Source organism: Ascidia mentula, chromosome 8 (assembly GCF_947561715.1).
Source record: "Ascidia mentula chromosome 8, kaAscMent1.1, whole genome shotgun sequence".
Taxonomy (NCBI): Eukaryota; Metazoa; Chordata; class Ascidiacea; order Phlebobranchia; family Ascidiidae; genus Ascidia; species Ascidia mentula.
The window spans coordinates 15700483-15716545 of NC_138573.1; the positions used below are offsets into that span (position 1 = coordinate 15700483).

The 16063-nt window shown below is 40.4% G+C and overlaps 2 protein-coding genes across 2 annotated transcripts; one reads left to right on the forward strand and one right to left on the reverse strand.

Annotated features, from left to right (window-relative positions):
* Nucleotides 1–202: 202 nt before the first annotated feature.
* On the reverse strand, nt 203–5728 carry LOC145912081 (MFS-type transporter SLC18B1-like). Its single transcript, XM_082999502.1, has 11 exons — nt 5705–5728; nt 5387–5521; nt 3749–4225; nt 3306–3475; nt 2564–2780; nt 2233–2363; nt 1732–1924; nt 1270–1469; nt 1137–1211; nt 790–886; nt 203–346 (listed from the first exon to the last, which is right to left on the reverse strand). The coding sequence occupies exons 1-11, from the start codon at nt 5726–5728 to the stop codon at nt 203–205; spliced, it is 1863 nt and encodes a 620-aa protein (XP_082855628.1).
* A 3624-nt stretch (nt 5729–9352) lies between these two features.
* LOC145911486 (uncharacterized) lies at nt 9353–15750 on the forward strand. The gene is made up of 7 exons (XM_082998851.1): nt 9353–9672; nt 10039–10205; nt 10575–10754; nt 12470–12667; nt 12901–13151; nt 13597–13812; nt 14132–15750. Exons 1-7 carry the CDS (start codon nt 9404–9406, stop codon nt 15197–15199), a joined length of 2349 nt encoding a protein of 782 aa, XP_082854977.1. The 5' UTR covers nt 9353–9403; the 3' UTR covers nt 15200–15750.
* The last annotated feature ends 313 nt before the right edge of the window (nt 15751–16063 follow it).

The window sequence follows — 16063 nt, forward strand, 5'->3', positions numbered from 1 at the left end:
TTTACCATAAGAGTTTCAGAATTGATTCGGATTTAATAATTTTGAAATGTTTCGAAAAAAAAAACGTTCACATGTGCAAACCTTTAGGGCCGTGTTCATTTATTGATTCCATCAATTTTCTGGCAAACTTGATAACAAGAAATAATGTATAATCCAAAATTAAGCTCGATCGAATCGCAATGTGTGGATTTTGTAATGCATTCTATTCAAGAAGTCTTTGTGTCTGATCGTCATCCGCAGTATCGTACAACTGCTGGACCGTGTCCAAACAGGGCTGTGCGTCACACTTCGCTGCGCGGCAGCTGGAGCGCCGCTCGAAGATGTAGAAAGTCATCACACACAAAACCTGTTGACCGGACGGAGCATCGAAACTTTAGCCGAGAATTACTTTTCCTAGAAACAATACTGGCGGAAACAATCAGCGCCAAGTAAAATTTCTTTCTTTGCATAAAGGTCAGATCGAAGCAAAAACATGTAATTTGGTAAACTTTAAACAAACTTTGTCAAATTAAATAAATAGTACCTACTTACAGAGTAGCTGTTTTGGGAAAATTCCCCAAAAAGAAAAAACAGCCATTTAAATTAAAAAACTGTATATAGGCCGCAACATATCAAACGATTTTGTACTTAGCCTAAAAAACGCTGCTACGCACATGGTCAATAAATATGAGAAGAAAATGTCATGGACACTGACAAAACCGTAAGGTTATTCAATTAAACAATAGATTAGAAATTTTTCCGTTGTGATATAACGTGTTGTGTGGCTATCATCTACATGCATATACTTACCACAATGAAGACGAAGGCAGAAAACAACGAACTGACGACGCGATAATCGTGGAAATGATTCATTAACGCTCCTTCCACGGTTGGCCCGATGAACTCTCTAGGACGAGAAACGTAGAAGTTAGTTTTCCAAGGACAAAATATGCTGCCGTCACTAAGGAAATAGAACAAACCGATAACTGATATATTTTTGACACACGTACTGTTTGCTGAATTAAGTTGAACACAAATTCGTGAAAAAAAGCTATAAGACACGCACATAAACCTCACAAACATTGCTGGTCTTTTCTGCATACATCACATGAGTAAGCAAATATAAAAGATTACAGCACAGCATTTAAATATCAAACCCAAAGAAGGTCCCTCCATTAAAGATTCCGCCAACCAAACCAGCCGTCACCAAGTCATCAGTCATCCCTCCTTCGCTGAATTATAAAAAAACTGGTTACAAATACTCGCTGGCGTTACCCAGCGGACACTTACACTGCCGAGTTGGAGAGATCGTTAAAAGCTGGGACGAGGGCTGCACTGGCACCAACACCAAGCATAACCATTGAAAGCGCCACTGACGTCAGTGTGACGTCACTGAACTGCGCAAGGTCAAATAGGGGAGAAGGACCGATCAGAAGGAAACTTATTACCACCAGCATGCCACCAAATATCATACAAATGCGCTCCGATTTCTGATATTTTGAGAAAACAAGATATTAAAATAAACAAAACCTTTTATGTTAATGTTTGTCCTGCACTGGGTCATAGTGACTATACATAAGCGATGACCATACACGAGAAATATTTTCTGTACTTTTAAACGTATTATGCCAGAACTGGATACAATTCTGTCAACTAAATTGTGTGCAAGTGCCAAGTACAAAATAAAATACAATACAGGAATGGAAATATCGCATTTGATGAAAAGAAATTGGAGCAAAGACAAAACATGACCTTTGATTTGGCGAGCAGACCGATGACCGGTGCACAAATCGAGTAAGCTGTTGCCATGATGAGAAACATGGCTCCTACAAGCACAGGAGACGCGTTCAATACTTCCATGTGCATCGCAAGTATCGGCATATTGAAGTCCATGGCCGCCCACACCACGCACATGAGGATAAGCGTGGCTGTTACGTTGGGTATCCTGAAAATTTACGTCACATTCTGAATGATTAAATAACTGTGTCATTCAAACATGAGTTTAAAGCACTTGCTTCTATGTTATACCTAAATCTTCTTTGCTATATGTTACACCTTGAATTTTATTATTGAATGTAGTTCGTCCAAGGAGCATCAGGTAAATTTTGCGAGTCTGTGGGTTTCATTATGTTACAAAAAGGAATTCTTGACCGCAAAAAGGTTGGGAACCATTTAATTAAAGGCACAGTTTCTTCTAAACCCTCATCAATTTGTTGCTACAATGCCATGTTTCCAATATGCGTTAACACTTACTTGATAAGAGTAAGAAAGTTTCCCCTTGGTGGCGAGCTGCCATGTGAGTTGAGCAGAGAGTAATAACTCACGAAAAGTCCGACGAACATAATCAATCCAACTACTATGAATGGGAGTTGGAAACCACCTTGCTACAAACGTAACAGGAATATCATCAAAAAAATCCTGAGAAACATAGTTAAAGAAAAAGATTGTGGGTCGGACTAAGGCAGTTGAAACACTTTCAAAATGTTCACTGAGTGTTTTCCCTACACTCAATTTCCAATTCTTGTTGGAGGGTAATGTAATATCTGTCTTCTGATACGTTCGTTCTTGAATCCACATCACTTACTTCATAGAGCCAACCTCCGAGAAGAGGTCCGCTAATCATCCCAACTCCAGTGAAAACCTCGCCGATGCCCATCGCAAAAGTCATGCTCTCCCTCCATTCCTGGGCCACGATCACCACGGAACCTATAAAGTACGCGGCGCAACCCAAAGCCTGGATACTGCGGCACGCCAGACAGGAGAACACAAAAATCTTCGGGTCTGCGATCAGTCGTATTTGGCTAAAAGGAAAACAGGCAGATAAGAATAACACTCATTGATATTCCATGTTTATGCGACATATCCTTGTTTGAGGGGTTTAAGTAGAATTCTTAATTTTTCGAAAAGTGTTAAAATATATTTCTAGTATATTTTGTATTACACAGTAACTCAAAAAAGTATATTTTGTATTACACAGTAGCTTGAACAAGTATATTTCGTATTACACAGTAGCTTGAACATGTATATTTCGTATTACACAGTAGCTTGAACAAGTATATTTCGTATTACACAGTAGCTTGAACAAGTATATTTCGTATTACACAGTAGCTTGAACAAGTATATTTTGTATTACACAGTAGCTTGAACAAGTATATTTCGTATTACACAGTAGCTTGAACAAGTATATTTCGTATTACACAGTAGCTTGAACAAGTATATTTCGTATTACACAGTAGCTTGTTTATAGAGACCAATTTAACGAAATAGTCCGTTTGTCAGGGATGCACATAAACCTCCTTTCAAACAGCTATTAACTAAAACCTCACCTGAAGAGGAATGAACAGGCACTGGACAACAACATTCCGAACAACAGAAGAGGTTTGGGTCCGAACAGGGGAATCAAGTAACCGTAGAGGGGACAGAAAATGGAGTTAACAATTGCGTAACTCCCAAATATCAGACCTATCTCCAAATCCGAGGCTCCGTGTTCAAGTGCCTATGACGGTAGCTTTGTGATTTAGGGCTATGTCGTTAACCAGTAAATTCATTATTATTAATTTTTTTAAATTACAACAATTTTCAATGTTTTGTAAGTCACGTTATGGTATGGTTGTCACATGTAATACAACCATGTTCGTAAATGTAACAACTCCATTTTGCTCAGATAAGCCAAGGTTGTATAACCAACTTGACACGTAAGCAACATGGACATACCATGAGACATAAAATGTTTAGAAACAGTGACACTATCTGCATCTCTGAGACGTACCTCCTTGCCGAAAAATGACGAAAGAATGGAAAAACTGGCGTTGGAAGCAAAATTTACGTAGCAGACAGCAGCAAGTGCGCTCCACTGCCGTCTAGTGTACTGAGCCAAGCTCTTCGGCTTCTCCTTGACGTCACCATCGTTATCAGGGACCTCCGGCTGCATATTAGCGCCAGGTGGCGTAGGAGAGGCGTAACTAATAATAATAGGGGTGCTGGTGCGGTGAATGCATGGGCGCATTGCTGTCGCACCCAGGACATTCGGGGCCATGTTGGGCGGCTTTGGTTCCAAATTCTCGGCAAAGTTATCAACGGGTGTGTGTACGACTCCTCTGGGCCCTGATCCCACTTCCAGATACTGTCCCGGACTGCTGGCCAAAGAACCGGTGTTGCCGTCCATAGAGTGATACACGGTGGCCCCTGTGCCAGTTGTCGACGTGCTTAACACGGATCCGTATGAACCAGGCGTTGCGTGCAAAATCTACACAACAGAACATTGAAGGAATATGCAAAGTTAGATGATTCAACCTAGTGACGAAACCGCGTTGAAAATATTTGGACAAATGCACACAATGCTTAACATTTTTTGTTACGGCAAACAGACGAGATATATCACCCATAACCTCCAGCTACATAGAACTAATAACCTCGTTTTTCGGTGTGTTAGTGACATATTTTATTAATCGAAACAGATCTGTAGACAGAGATGGTGAAAAAATACAATTCGCCTAAAAAAGGCATCATCAGTTTCTCCAACTGCCAAATGAAAAAAAACAGAAACAAATAGAGTTATGTAGGTTACTTGACGCAGAAGGCGGTGTATGTTTATAAAAAAGGTAAAAATTTAAATAAAATGCATAAAAATAGTCGGTATTTAAAAATAACAAAAAAATTAATGAATTTTTGATTAAACTGAGCAGGGCTAAACCGTCTGTACACCTAAATTGAAACCAGAGCCCTGTCAAAAAACACGGGCGCTGACAACGAGTGAGCACACGAACAAAGCTGAAGCAACTGAATAAAAACAGAAAAAGTAGGGAAGGAAATGACGTCGCGAACTGCAGGGCCTGCAGACGAACATGTTGTGACCGATAATACTCGGTAAATGATGAAATGATAAAACTAGGTTAAAGGCAAGACACTAGTGATGCACCGAAACAGCATTTTTTCTTCGGCCGAAACCGAATATTCGGCAAAACTTGCCAAATAAACCGAAACTAAGTTTAGTATCCATCTCTTTGAGCGTAATATATTTAAACAAAACATGTGTTGGATTGGATCTCATCCTATCATATAGCCTTTTTTTGGCATTAAAGAATAACAGCGACTGCCATACCAACAGCTTAAAGTTGATTTTCATCATTTCGATGACAATAAACAAACAAAACGAACACATTCGTAAAGTTTAAAAAGTCGGGCAGACGAAAAACAAGTTTTCAACCCGCTGGAATGCTCACAGGTCTACCTGGTATCAGTTTCAGTGCTCGCTATTTTGCGATGCTACGACAATAGGAAACTATATTACCAAAGCAAGCACAGCCAAACCTCCCAGCAAACACCCACGTTGCCAAGTTGCTGTGACGTGACGTTTGTGCAGAAAACCCCTGCAGGGAGTTTGGACCTGTTACCAGGTGTTTTTTACCTGAATGTCGGGGAACATGTGATTTTGTAACAACACTGACGACTCCCCGTCCTTGTTTGCCAGATTGTCATTGTCCTCAAACTGACGTGCACATGACGTCACCGCTGATGACGACGTGTTTCCGAAGTATTTCGCCTTTAAAATAAGCGTTTTCTCTTCATATACATGAGATACATAAAAACATAAAAGGTTTCTTGGCTAAACGAGACACGTGTCTACATAAAATGTAAACTTAGTAAAATTACTTTTATTGCATTTAAATACTATTCCCGTAATAGTATGATGTGCTATGTCTGTATATTTTAACGAAAACCATACCTGTCCTTGACTGGGTCGATGCATTGCTTGATTGTATTAACGTTGCTGACGACGCTCGGGAATGCAAAGATCCCGCTAACAAGATTATTGCCTAATCAAAGTTCAAGGGAAAAAACTCCTAGCCGACAAATATGGCATTCATAAACAAACAATTTTCGCATTCACAGAAAATTCTGCTGTAAAAAAAGCACAGCACAAAACCAAGTGTCACTGCGCAGCAGCCCTGTCTCCAATTGCTGGAGTGTAGTTTTCGACAAGCAAGTGGTTCATTTTAGGTTTTTCTCGTTTTGCAAGAGGAGTCCACAGGCAAAACGTGTTTTACACGCGCTGTTTGCTTGAGGGGCGATGTAGCTTTGTTTTTTACCTGCCGAGGAATCCTACGCCGGCAGTGGGCGAAAATACAATGGCTTGAAATGTATCAAATTTGAAGAAGCCGTTTTGACAACCGCTTTTTAGTTGAAATCGCTGCCAAAAAGTAGTGCGCCAATATAGAAAATTTTATTTTATTGTGTGTGTGTTATCTCGTATATGGAAAGCAAATGCGGTAACTGCAGTCTAAGGCAGTGCTCCGAAATTATTTATTTTTTATTTTTTGAAAACGTATGAAAAAGCCTTTGAATTTTGGCAGTGTTTGACATAAAGTTGGACAAATTGTCACGGCTGATATAACTTTCTACCAAGACCGCATTAACATGACTGTTATGTCTTCAACTCTTACAAAATGGGGCAAAGTGAGGCGTCTAATTTTGAATAGTTTACAAGTGTGACTTCAGTGAGAACATGTTGCCAGCCACTGGTCTATTAAATATTTGTCTGAGTTTCAGAACGTAGCCCCAGCTGTAACAGGTAAAAACAAGCCCATCGCATTTAATCAGAGATAATGATCCGTTTGTGATTTGTCAGTTCCAAGTACTGCTGCATAACAAATCAATCAGCGCTACACTGAACACGTATAGAGCGTGAAAAACAATTCAGCGAAAGTATATCACCTCGACATAGATCACTGCTGCATAATATCGCGTCATGATATGTTTTGTGGCATCAGTCAGTCAGACTGCTGCCCATTGCTCATCAGTCGTATGTGCTTGTAACCATGCGTCATAATGGCACCTGCGACAATCGACACGTTCTACAATACAAGTACGTGGGCATTATTGAGTGATACATAAGCCGAAGGGATACATTAGCATTCAATCAGTCTTTCAGTTTGGCGTGGCAAGAGGTATAGAAGGAAATATAAAACGGCAGAATTTTTTTCTTATTGTTCCTCTCTAGAAGCTTACAATTGCAAGGATTATTATAAGGATATAGCTGCTGAAGTGTACAATATGTTTGGCAACTTTCACAGTACAATAAGTGTCGACAATGTTTTTCCGTTTTATTGTTTTTTGTACGCCAATGTTGTTTGTCATTTTTGGAAAAGAGCTACATGTTCTGTGTCGAGTTTAGAGACATTTTTCACAACCTCAGAGACGCTTTTGTGTTAGCCTCGTAAAGCAGGAAGTCCTCTGACACGTTCAGTACCTTTCTTAACCCGTATTGTGCATAGTTTGCTTCACGCGACCTTATTGTCCTGAGCACGTTTTGTCGTGTGACAGCTTGTGGCTAAAGCGATGGGTTGCGTCATTTCCACGTAGCGATGTAAAGTGCGTATGATGCGCATTAAAAAAATAAATGTGTGTACGTTTGCGTAAACATGCATTTACGCCGTTACGAAATACTCGTTGACATTCCCTTGTGTGACGTATCAGGGTCACGAAAAGTTCGGGCTTTTTCTTATGGCCTGTTTGTTTCGAGTTCCAATGTGTTTAATTTGCGTTTCCTGCAGATGAAAAGTTTGCGAAGCCAGTGTAAAAACTACAAATACAACATGAAACTTTGCATTCGCTATATTTAGTCTTTTGCATTTTGTTGCCTTTCTTTTTGTCAAAACTATTAAAAATCTGTAAAACCATAGCGAGGACCAGAATAATTCACTATACTGCGTATGGACCAACAGTAACAAAACAGTTAAATAATACAACCGCTGTTATTTGCCAAAACCGAATTTATCAGAAGAACTAAAATCCTGAACCTTTCCAGCAAAGTAACATGTACGTAGACGTGTTGGCCTGCATGTCGAGCAAGGTCAAATAGTTTTGATGGATGTGTTCGGACTTGTCGTCAACTACACAACAACCCAACAATCCATTATAGTTGCTACGTCATACCAATTAATAATCTCCCCATATCCGGCATATATTGTATAAGGTCTCTCATTCCGCTTACTGCAAGGCAAACTGCTGTGACGAGCGATCAAGGTGGTCAGCCTCTGTGTGAGAGGGGAGTAAATTTTGATGGAAGGATTTTTCATGGAAGGGATTCATACAACTTTGTTTTAGTGAGAACTTTGTTTCAAGTCCGTGAAAAGTTGGAAGAAAAATAGGCCTATTCATGGTGCATGTCCACTAAAGCTAAATTTTGTAATATCCGATAAAGTCAAGAACGGAAATCAAGCTTAATGGCCTCAGAAGCTCGGGAATATACATGTAACTTATAAAAGTATTCCTGCAAGGATGACTTTACGTCCGAACGCTGCAACAGGGCGGACGTAACACTTAAAATTCCTCTTTTCAACGAGGCCAGTGCTTTTTCTTCGTCACTTCCGGTATGCATATGTGCGTATAGCAGCGAGTAATATCCGGTTAGTGCAGCGGCTCGTGTCGAAAGGCCTTCTCGCAGGCCAACCAAAACAAGGGGTGTTTCGTTACTATGTGCTGTACGTTGCAATTCATGAGCTTAAAAAGAGAATTGTTAGGATGATCACTTTGAAGTCTCTCGTGACGAAGGAATCACGCGGCTCAACCAAACGTCCGCTAGTTTCTTTGTTGTTCACTTAGTTGCAGAGGGTCTGGTGCAAGACGCAATTGTCAATAAAAGTCTGGTGCTTGCGTTGAGCCGTTGTAAACATGTGAAACATCTGGGAGCAAGGTTTGGAGATAAGATTTGTCGCAAGTCTAATTCTTGAGTTACGCGGCGGTTTTGCATGCATACCGCGGTAGCTGTGTTAATATCTTTTTAGCTGAAAAAGTAAAAAAATGAGGACCAAGTGTTGGTTTTTATGAATTGTCGCTCTTGTCAGTTCTATGGGAAATTGCAACTTTGTAATCTTTTTGACAAAAACCGCAACCGGTCAGCTGTTATATTGTTTCTTACGCATGGCACATTAATTTCGTACCATGTTTAAAACAACAACTTAGACTGTCCAGGTTTATGAGTCAGACCTATAGAAGCTTAAACAAAGATGTGCAAGTTATTTATCAGTGTACAGGTACTTTTACCAACAAAATTTGCTTTTTGTCAAAAAGAATACATCAAAAATCGTTTTTGACCGAATTGAAAAGCAGTGGAGGATAGCACAGGTGTGTTAGATTGAAGTCAGGATAGTGCGTTAAAAACGTAAAGGCGCGTTGTCCGAAATTTGCACGCCCTGTTGCGGAAGTAATTATGTATACTGAGGAATCACCTTACAAACTGGGCTCTTGGGTCTGTAGCACCAATGTGCGTTTATATATACGTTCACAGCTATTCATTTCATTTCATAAACCTTGGTTTCGAGTTGTATTTGCAAAATTTAATGCTATTCAAACTGTTTCGCAGGTAAAATAACCGAACTGATGTGTTAGACTGTACCTTTTCGTTCTGCCAACCCTTTTAACAATGCGGACTGACATTTGCTACTTCGTCATCACATTGCTCTCACTGTGCTCTGTTGCACAAGCCGTTCTATGCGGGGACGGCACGACAGCGTTTACAACACACGAAATCAGACCATCGAAAAAGGTCTATCCTCACATTGAACAAGTGAGTGATACGACCCCCAGGAAGTGGTTGATACTTACCGACCCCGGGAAGAATCTGAGCATTTCGCTCAACAGGACTAATACTCTGCTTTCCGGACCAAGTTGCAATTCTACACAGCCATACGGGTAAGCATTAAGTATGAGTATTTCAGTGATGATCAGCATCGGTCACACGTGCGCTACAGTGACATGTACACTCTTAACATAATTTACATTTAAAATTTTATGTTTGTTGTGTAAGTCTTTGTAGGAAAGCAAAAAGTTTGAGATTTGCTCGTTCGAATTCAAATACCACTCGGTGTTATAACAGATCACCGCTTATCAAACTGAAGACGATTGACAACAAACCTCAGTATCGGTTTTCTTAACAACAATAGACTAACCCATATGAACCACAACATCGACACTCTTCTAACCAAAAGTTTTTATAGCGATTGTTGCACCCCCGTCCCTTGCCTGCACTTTCTAACCCGGGCATTCTGTTTCCTTTAGGGTTTCCACGCTCCTCATTCGAACTTTCTTCAGTCCCTCGTCGCATTATGACGTCAGAATCTGTCCCGGTTTGTACGACGGTCGTAGCTACGTCTCGACCAACCGCGTTGAGATTTTCCACTGCTCGCCGATCAAAGGCGACAGATTCATGTTCCAAATCATCAAAAGTAAGCTACGTTCTTTCAATTGTCTGGAATATTTTCAGCACCAATCCCTTGTAATGCTGAAAGACTTAAGTGCGGATTTCATTGTGTATAAATTAGTTTTTTAACTTGTGTTTTTTGTGTGTTTTATTCCGAAAAGGACAGTGATCGTTAGGTCAACGTCTGCAGTTTGTAGTTCAGATCCTCAGATTTTAAAAGTAGTTTTATAATTTGTATGTTGCTGAAGCAGGCGGACATATTTGTAACGTAAATGGTTTTTTCTTGCCAAAACGTGAGCACAACACAACACTGGCCAAACACAAGACTTAAAAACATGGATTTTTGTTGGTAAAAATCTAATTTTTAATTTTGTTCTTGTATCAAATGTTACAGTGATAGGAGGGACTCGTCGGGCAATGCCGTCTGAACGTACGATTAACGTGGACAAGAACAAAACCGAACAATGGATTACGTTGGAAACTGGCAGGGACGGAATTATTTTGAACCTTACCAAAATCAAAGTTCGTGTGGGTGCGAACAGACAGTGCAAGGCCGGATTCATCAAAGTCTTAGGTTGGTACAATCCATTTTTTATGTTGGAATAATGTGTTTAGCATAGTGATGAACATTTTTGTGTTTAGTTAAAAGTAGTTATATTTGTTCTGAGTGAGTAATGGGCAATTTTGGCCAATAACAAAAATGTACGTCATCGCTCGGTATTTTCGAGCTGAAAGTTGTTCTTTGAATTATTTTTTGTTTATAATTTAAGCCTCCTGTTTGACCATTAGCAATCAGCCAATAAATATGCGAACCTCGTCCAAATTAAAACATAATTTGTCTTTCCATGTATTTCGGCTTTTTGCAAGTTCATAAAAATCCACATCGCTTATAATGGTATAGTAATCGAAACGTAATTTGCATTGGGATGATCGAGCAGAAATTTTATTGAATGGAAATGAAAGCAATTAATTTCGTTTCACTCTCTTATCAAAAGAAGGCTCCAATTTCGTGGCTTCCTGCTTTGAACTAATGCAAAAAAACTCGTCCACAATTTAATTGTGACAAATCAATGGACAAAAATAAACCCTTTTAAAATAGACGCTTTTGTTCAAAGCAAACAAAGGCTCCGGCCTCTGAACAATATTAAGCGGAAGTCCTGCAAACGGCGGGTGATATCACTCAGTACTGACCGGAAATGATTTATGTTACGTCATAGATAGCCACTTACATTCTAACATCATGATCAGAATTCACATATTGTTTTACCTTCATACCCAGTTGGCTTTTGAAAGAATATTCCTCTATTTTAGAATTTAAATTATCTAATGTTTATTTATGGACCTACATATCGCCTTAACGTAATGGTGCGTGGGCTTCATCCATCTTGTATGGAAATGGTTGTTTTCCGTCGAAACACCTGCTTGAATTATGAGTTCGGTTGCGTTACGTTGGTTGGTAAACATCAAGCTGTGACGGCCTGATAAGCTTCTGGTCTTGATCCATGTATATTTTGCGAGCAAGTAATTTGGGATAACCTGCGATTTACATCACATATACATTCGGGATGTGTTTCATAAATTTACTGCATGATGGCGGGAAAATTGTATGTTATGGTGCAGACAAATAGTTTCAAAATACCCTTGCAAAATTTCACACTGGCAAAAGCGCACATTACAGGAAGAAAAAACAATTACAATACCAAGCGGCATAAACAGTATCAAAAGGTGACCGAATGACAAAGCAAAATTGCGACAAATATTTATCAGTCCATTGCGTCCTGTCATGCAACACGCGTGGTCACCTGAATGGCATCAGCTCTTTGGCGCATTGTTTCGTCATAAAAGCATCACACAGAGCGAGTGTGACGCGCCCAACGACCCACGATTGATTCGCTGTATTTTGAATGGTAACCGGCTCTGCCAGTCAACGCCTACTTGGGACTCGGTGACCAGGTGTTTTCTTATTATGACTGGGTATTTTTAACCAACCGGGATAATTTATTTAAGAAATTCCCATTAACTTCGATAATATGCATAAGAAAATACCCTTAGTCATTTGTCGTTTCGTTTTTTTTTCTGATATATATAAATTTTGCTACAGTAAGGCATTGTCAGTACCAATTGTTCAAATAGAATAATAAAAGCTTTTTCTTGTATGACATATCGATAAAATCAGTTTCCATATGACTGTTTGGCGATTCTGTTACTTTATTAAAGAGTTCTATCACTTATCTTCACTACTTAATTTTACAAACTGTAGTGACATAATACTGAATACGAATTTCGCAGATCCTAACACTCAAAACAGCGTCCTGCCCGAAGGTTTAGACATCGTCTGCAACAAGAGCGACGGCAAAATCAAAACAAACTACTTGGTGCTATCTCAACAGCAAGCCGTGAAGATTGTCTTCAAAAACGCCAAGTTTACCATGACGTACCGCTCTGCATCAACACTCGTCATCAGCCAAATGCAGGCCACTACAGCAGGTAAAATTGTTTAACATGTATATTCTCATGCTGTACAAAGGATTGATGTGCTAGTCTATACAGTAACACTAATACAAGAAGTAATATTTGGACGAATTAAATTCCTGATAAACAGTCATTTGCCACTCATTTGTGTAATTTGTATAATGCACGCTGTTTATACCACGAGTATTATCCGTGCGCTACAATGCCTATATTGTGACGACATAATAAACGTCATTGATGTAATTTAGCGCCTGGCGCAGCGACCACCATACAGATGAGTGCTACAGAGTCCCAACCAAAAGAACCCCGCAACAACGTACCTCAAGCAGAAGGTGGCGTCACAGACGGTGGACAAAGCGATCAATCTGGGGGCAGTGTGGGCCTGTTCGAAGCTATCGGTCTTGGCTGTGCTGCTGTTGTGGTGTTGATAGCAATAGTAGTGGGTTACATCACATTGCGCAAAAGAAGACGGAACAGTCAGCGGCGTATGTCATCCAAGGTAAATTATCGTCTATTATATCCACCAGTTCTAGCATAACTGAAGTGTTGACATTTTAACCAACACAGTCCGCTATGTCGAATGTATAGGGAAACTTGTCATTGATGTCACATCATATAATGTAATGATGGTATAGAGTTGGTGAAAACGTTTCAATTTTTTGTAGATTGCTTTTAAATGCCCATATGCAAATGTTCAATTTTTGGAAATTGTCCTTCATCAAGCAGCTGTATTAAAAATTTTTATGTCAAGTTTAAATTTTGCAGTATAATGTTCGGTGATTACAACGACAGCGATTCACAGTGTTCTCGCAAAAGTCAAACGAGAAAATATATGTTAAAATGGAGCCTCAAATGGATAGCTATTGAATAGTTGCATGCCATAAACGAACTTCAAGATCCATTGTCATAAAAGCATTAACTAAAGCCAGACGATGTACTTACAGCCTAACGATGAAGACCCGCCTGTATACATGGAACGGCCCAGTCAACAATCATCTGACGGTGTTCGGTCAATAGACAACCTGATGTACGAGAAGATTGTTAAAGGAGATGGAGGAAACCGCTCTAGAGCGCCCACTGCTGCCTACGCTGAGACACCAAAGACACGAGATCCGCTTTTGAACAACAGAACACAGCAGAGCAACTGTAGCCGTTCGGAGGTGAGGATTTGTGTTTGGTTGAGAAATAAATAATGTATTAAATGTAAAATTAGGCACTTGTCTGCGCTATTTGGCGGTAAAATGAGATCTGCTTGTTAAACCAATTTGCCTAATGCCGTTAATTACCATGCAAGAAAATATAAGGATGTTGTTTGCTTGGCTGGTGGACGGTTTCGGATAAATATTTAAATCAGGTTGTGCTGTGCCTTTTGGTTGAACTGTGTATGGGTATTCGGGTCTCATCTCTTGTCTCTTTCGAAAAGTCCCTTTAGGATAAAACATGAACACTCCATCAAGTATTAGAAATCTATTTTTGTAGACGGAAAAACGGAGACAACGCCTCAGTCAACTCGAAGACGTTTACCTGGGCCTGGAGCATAACAAACCCAACGAAAAACCGAAAGCCGGCAATTTCCCATTGCCCCCCGACGGGGAAGTCCCGGTCACCCCACTTTTTCACAACGACCGCCCACCCCTGCCGCCCCCAGAGCCCGAAACCCCCCACCGATACGAAATCATACAGGAAAACGAAGACGAGGAGATTCCGTCGGTTTCTTACGCCACGGTGACGAAACCCAACAAAAACACCCGACAAAGTGCGCCCCCTTGTGGTAGCGACAGCTTCGTGCGGCCACCGGTGGCGCTATACGTGTCAAGCGACGAGCTTCTCCAGGGAACTCCCAACATTTCGCTCACACCTTCCGAGGAGTGCTTGGGTCAGCGTAAAATGTCCCTTCCGCCTGTGGACAAAGACGGTTACCTGTCGCTGACGTCACAGGAAAACTTGGACATGCCAATCGATGACGTCGACCGCCATGACGAGCGTTCGTACGTACAAGTAAACTCCGTATCCCAGGAAGACGTTCGCAAGCACTTTGCTGATAGGAAACGCATGGCTACCCCCGGTATTGACAAATCCTCAGCCACATCAATGCCCGAACTTGTGCACAAAAAGCGACAAGTGACCAGGCCTGGTTTTCCGGTGGCGAAGCAGCAAAGCGACCGCTTACGTTTGCCTCAATCCAGTCAGGCCAACAAGCACTACAGACAGCCGCGCCCATCTGCACCAGACATCTTCATCCAGAGCGCTTACACTTCCGGCGAAGACCTCTCACAAATCCGTGCACACTTGGAGCGCGTTGCGGCTCAGGCGAGGGCTCAAAATAACGGAAGTCATCCTGACAGAAGTGAAAAGTGGAGCGGAACTGACGAGAGCAGCAGTTCACGTTACGACTCGCCGAGGCCCTCTATCGGCAGCTCGCAGGACAGTTTGTTGGACGGTAGACGGCCGAACTTCTATGACGCTCCCAGGCCCTCGTTGCCGTGTATTTTTCCTGACGACCTCCGGAGGATTGTCGATTCTACGGAGAATTTGCGCAAACTATAACTAAAGAATGTTATGTGTTGCTTCAAGACTGAATAAAATTGAAAAGCAGTTTTGGTGATTTGCTAAATTAACTAACTCAAAACGCTTATTTGTGATAAAAGGTAGACAACAATGTGTTGCACGTAATACAATTGGCTAATTTCTTTGCAAAATTTACCCTTCAAAGGTGATTCTTTACGTATACTTTTAAGTGCACATAAAAACAATCATTCGTATGTTTAATTATTTTATTTATGAAAAGCACTAGATCACTGAAATTATCCATTTTTCAACACTGATTGCGTGTTCTTTTGATTAAGTTCACTTTCCAACGCGTAAAAATCCGTGTATTTATTTTCCTTAAATTCTTGTAGTTTCTTCTTGACTTGTAATCGCCCAGCGCCTCTTTTATTCGAGACTTTACCTTCGGAATCAAGTAGTTATGCCCTCTACATTAAGGTTTATTGTGGCGTGCGGATTTAGATGTTAGTATATGCACTTTGTCTTATACATCCTAAGCGTTCTCACCATTTAAAGATCAACACAAACTTTCTATTTTACTTTGACACAGTTTGCACTTTTTATGAACTTTTCGTTTTCTCGCGAGTGTATAGGCAATTGTTGATAGAAAAATAGTTTTCAATAAATTTATCAGGCGTGCGTCAGCTTGTTTATACGTCAACGAAACTGATAAGAACCAGGGATGCTATAGGAAAGTTCAGTTTGCCGAATTTATTCGGCCGAAACTAAGGTTTTTGTAACTATTTGGTTTCGGCCGAATATTTTTGCCAAATTTGGCCATTATCGAAACTTTTTCACTGCATGTAACGCTAATACGTAAAGTTTAGTGTATGAATCATTGTTCAAACTGCACGAATGTGTTTT

Excerpts from the sequence above, each read along its gene's own strand:
- LOC145912081 (XM_082999502.1), bottom strand. The coding sequence starts at position 5,728 with ATGCATCGACCCAGTCAAGGACAG. Across the intron at positions 5,522-5,704 it reads ATCGACCCAGTCAAGGACAG|GCGAAATACTTCGGAAACAC; the intron begins GTATGGTTTTCG and ends CTTATTTTAAAG. Across the intron at positions 887-1,136 it reads AATGGAGGGACCTTCTTTGG|AGAGTTCATCGGGCCAACCG; the intron begins GTTTGATATTTA and ends TTCTCGTCCTAG.
- LOC145911486 (XM_082998851.1), top strand. The coding sequence starts at position 9,404 with ATGCGGACTGACATTTGCTACTTCGTCATCACATTGCTCTCACTGTGC. Across the intron at positions 12,668-12,900 it reads AATGCAGGCCACTACAGCAG|CGCCTGGCGCAGCGACCACC; the intron begins GTAAAATTGTTT and ends GATGTAATTTAG. Across the intron at positions 13,813-14,131 it reads GCAACTGTAGCCGTTCGGAG|ACGGAAAAACGGAGACAACG; the intron begins GTGAGGATTTGT and ends CTATTTTTGTAG.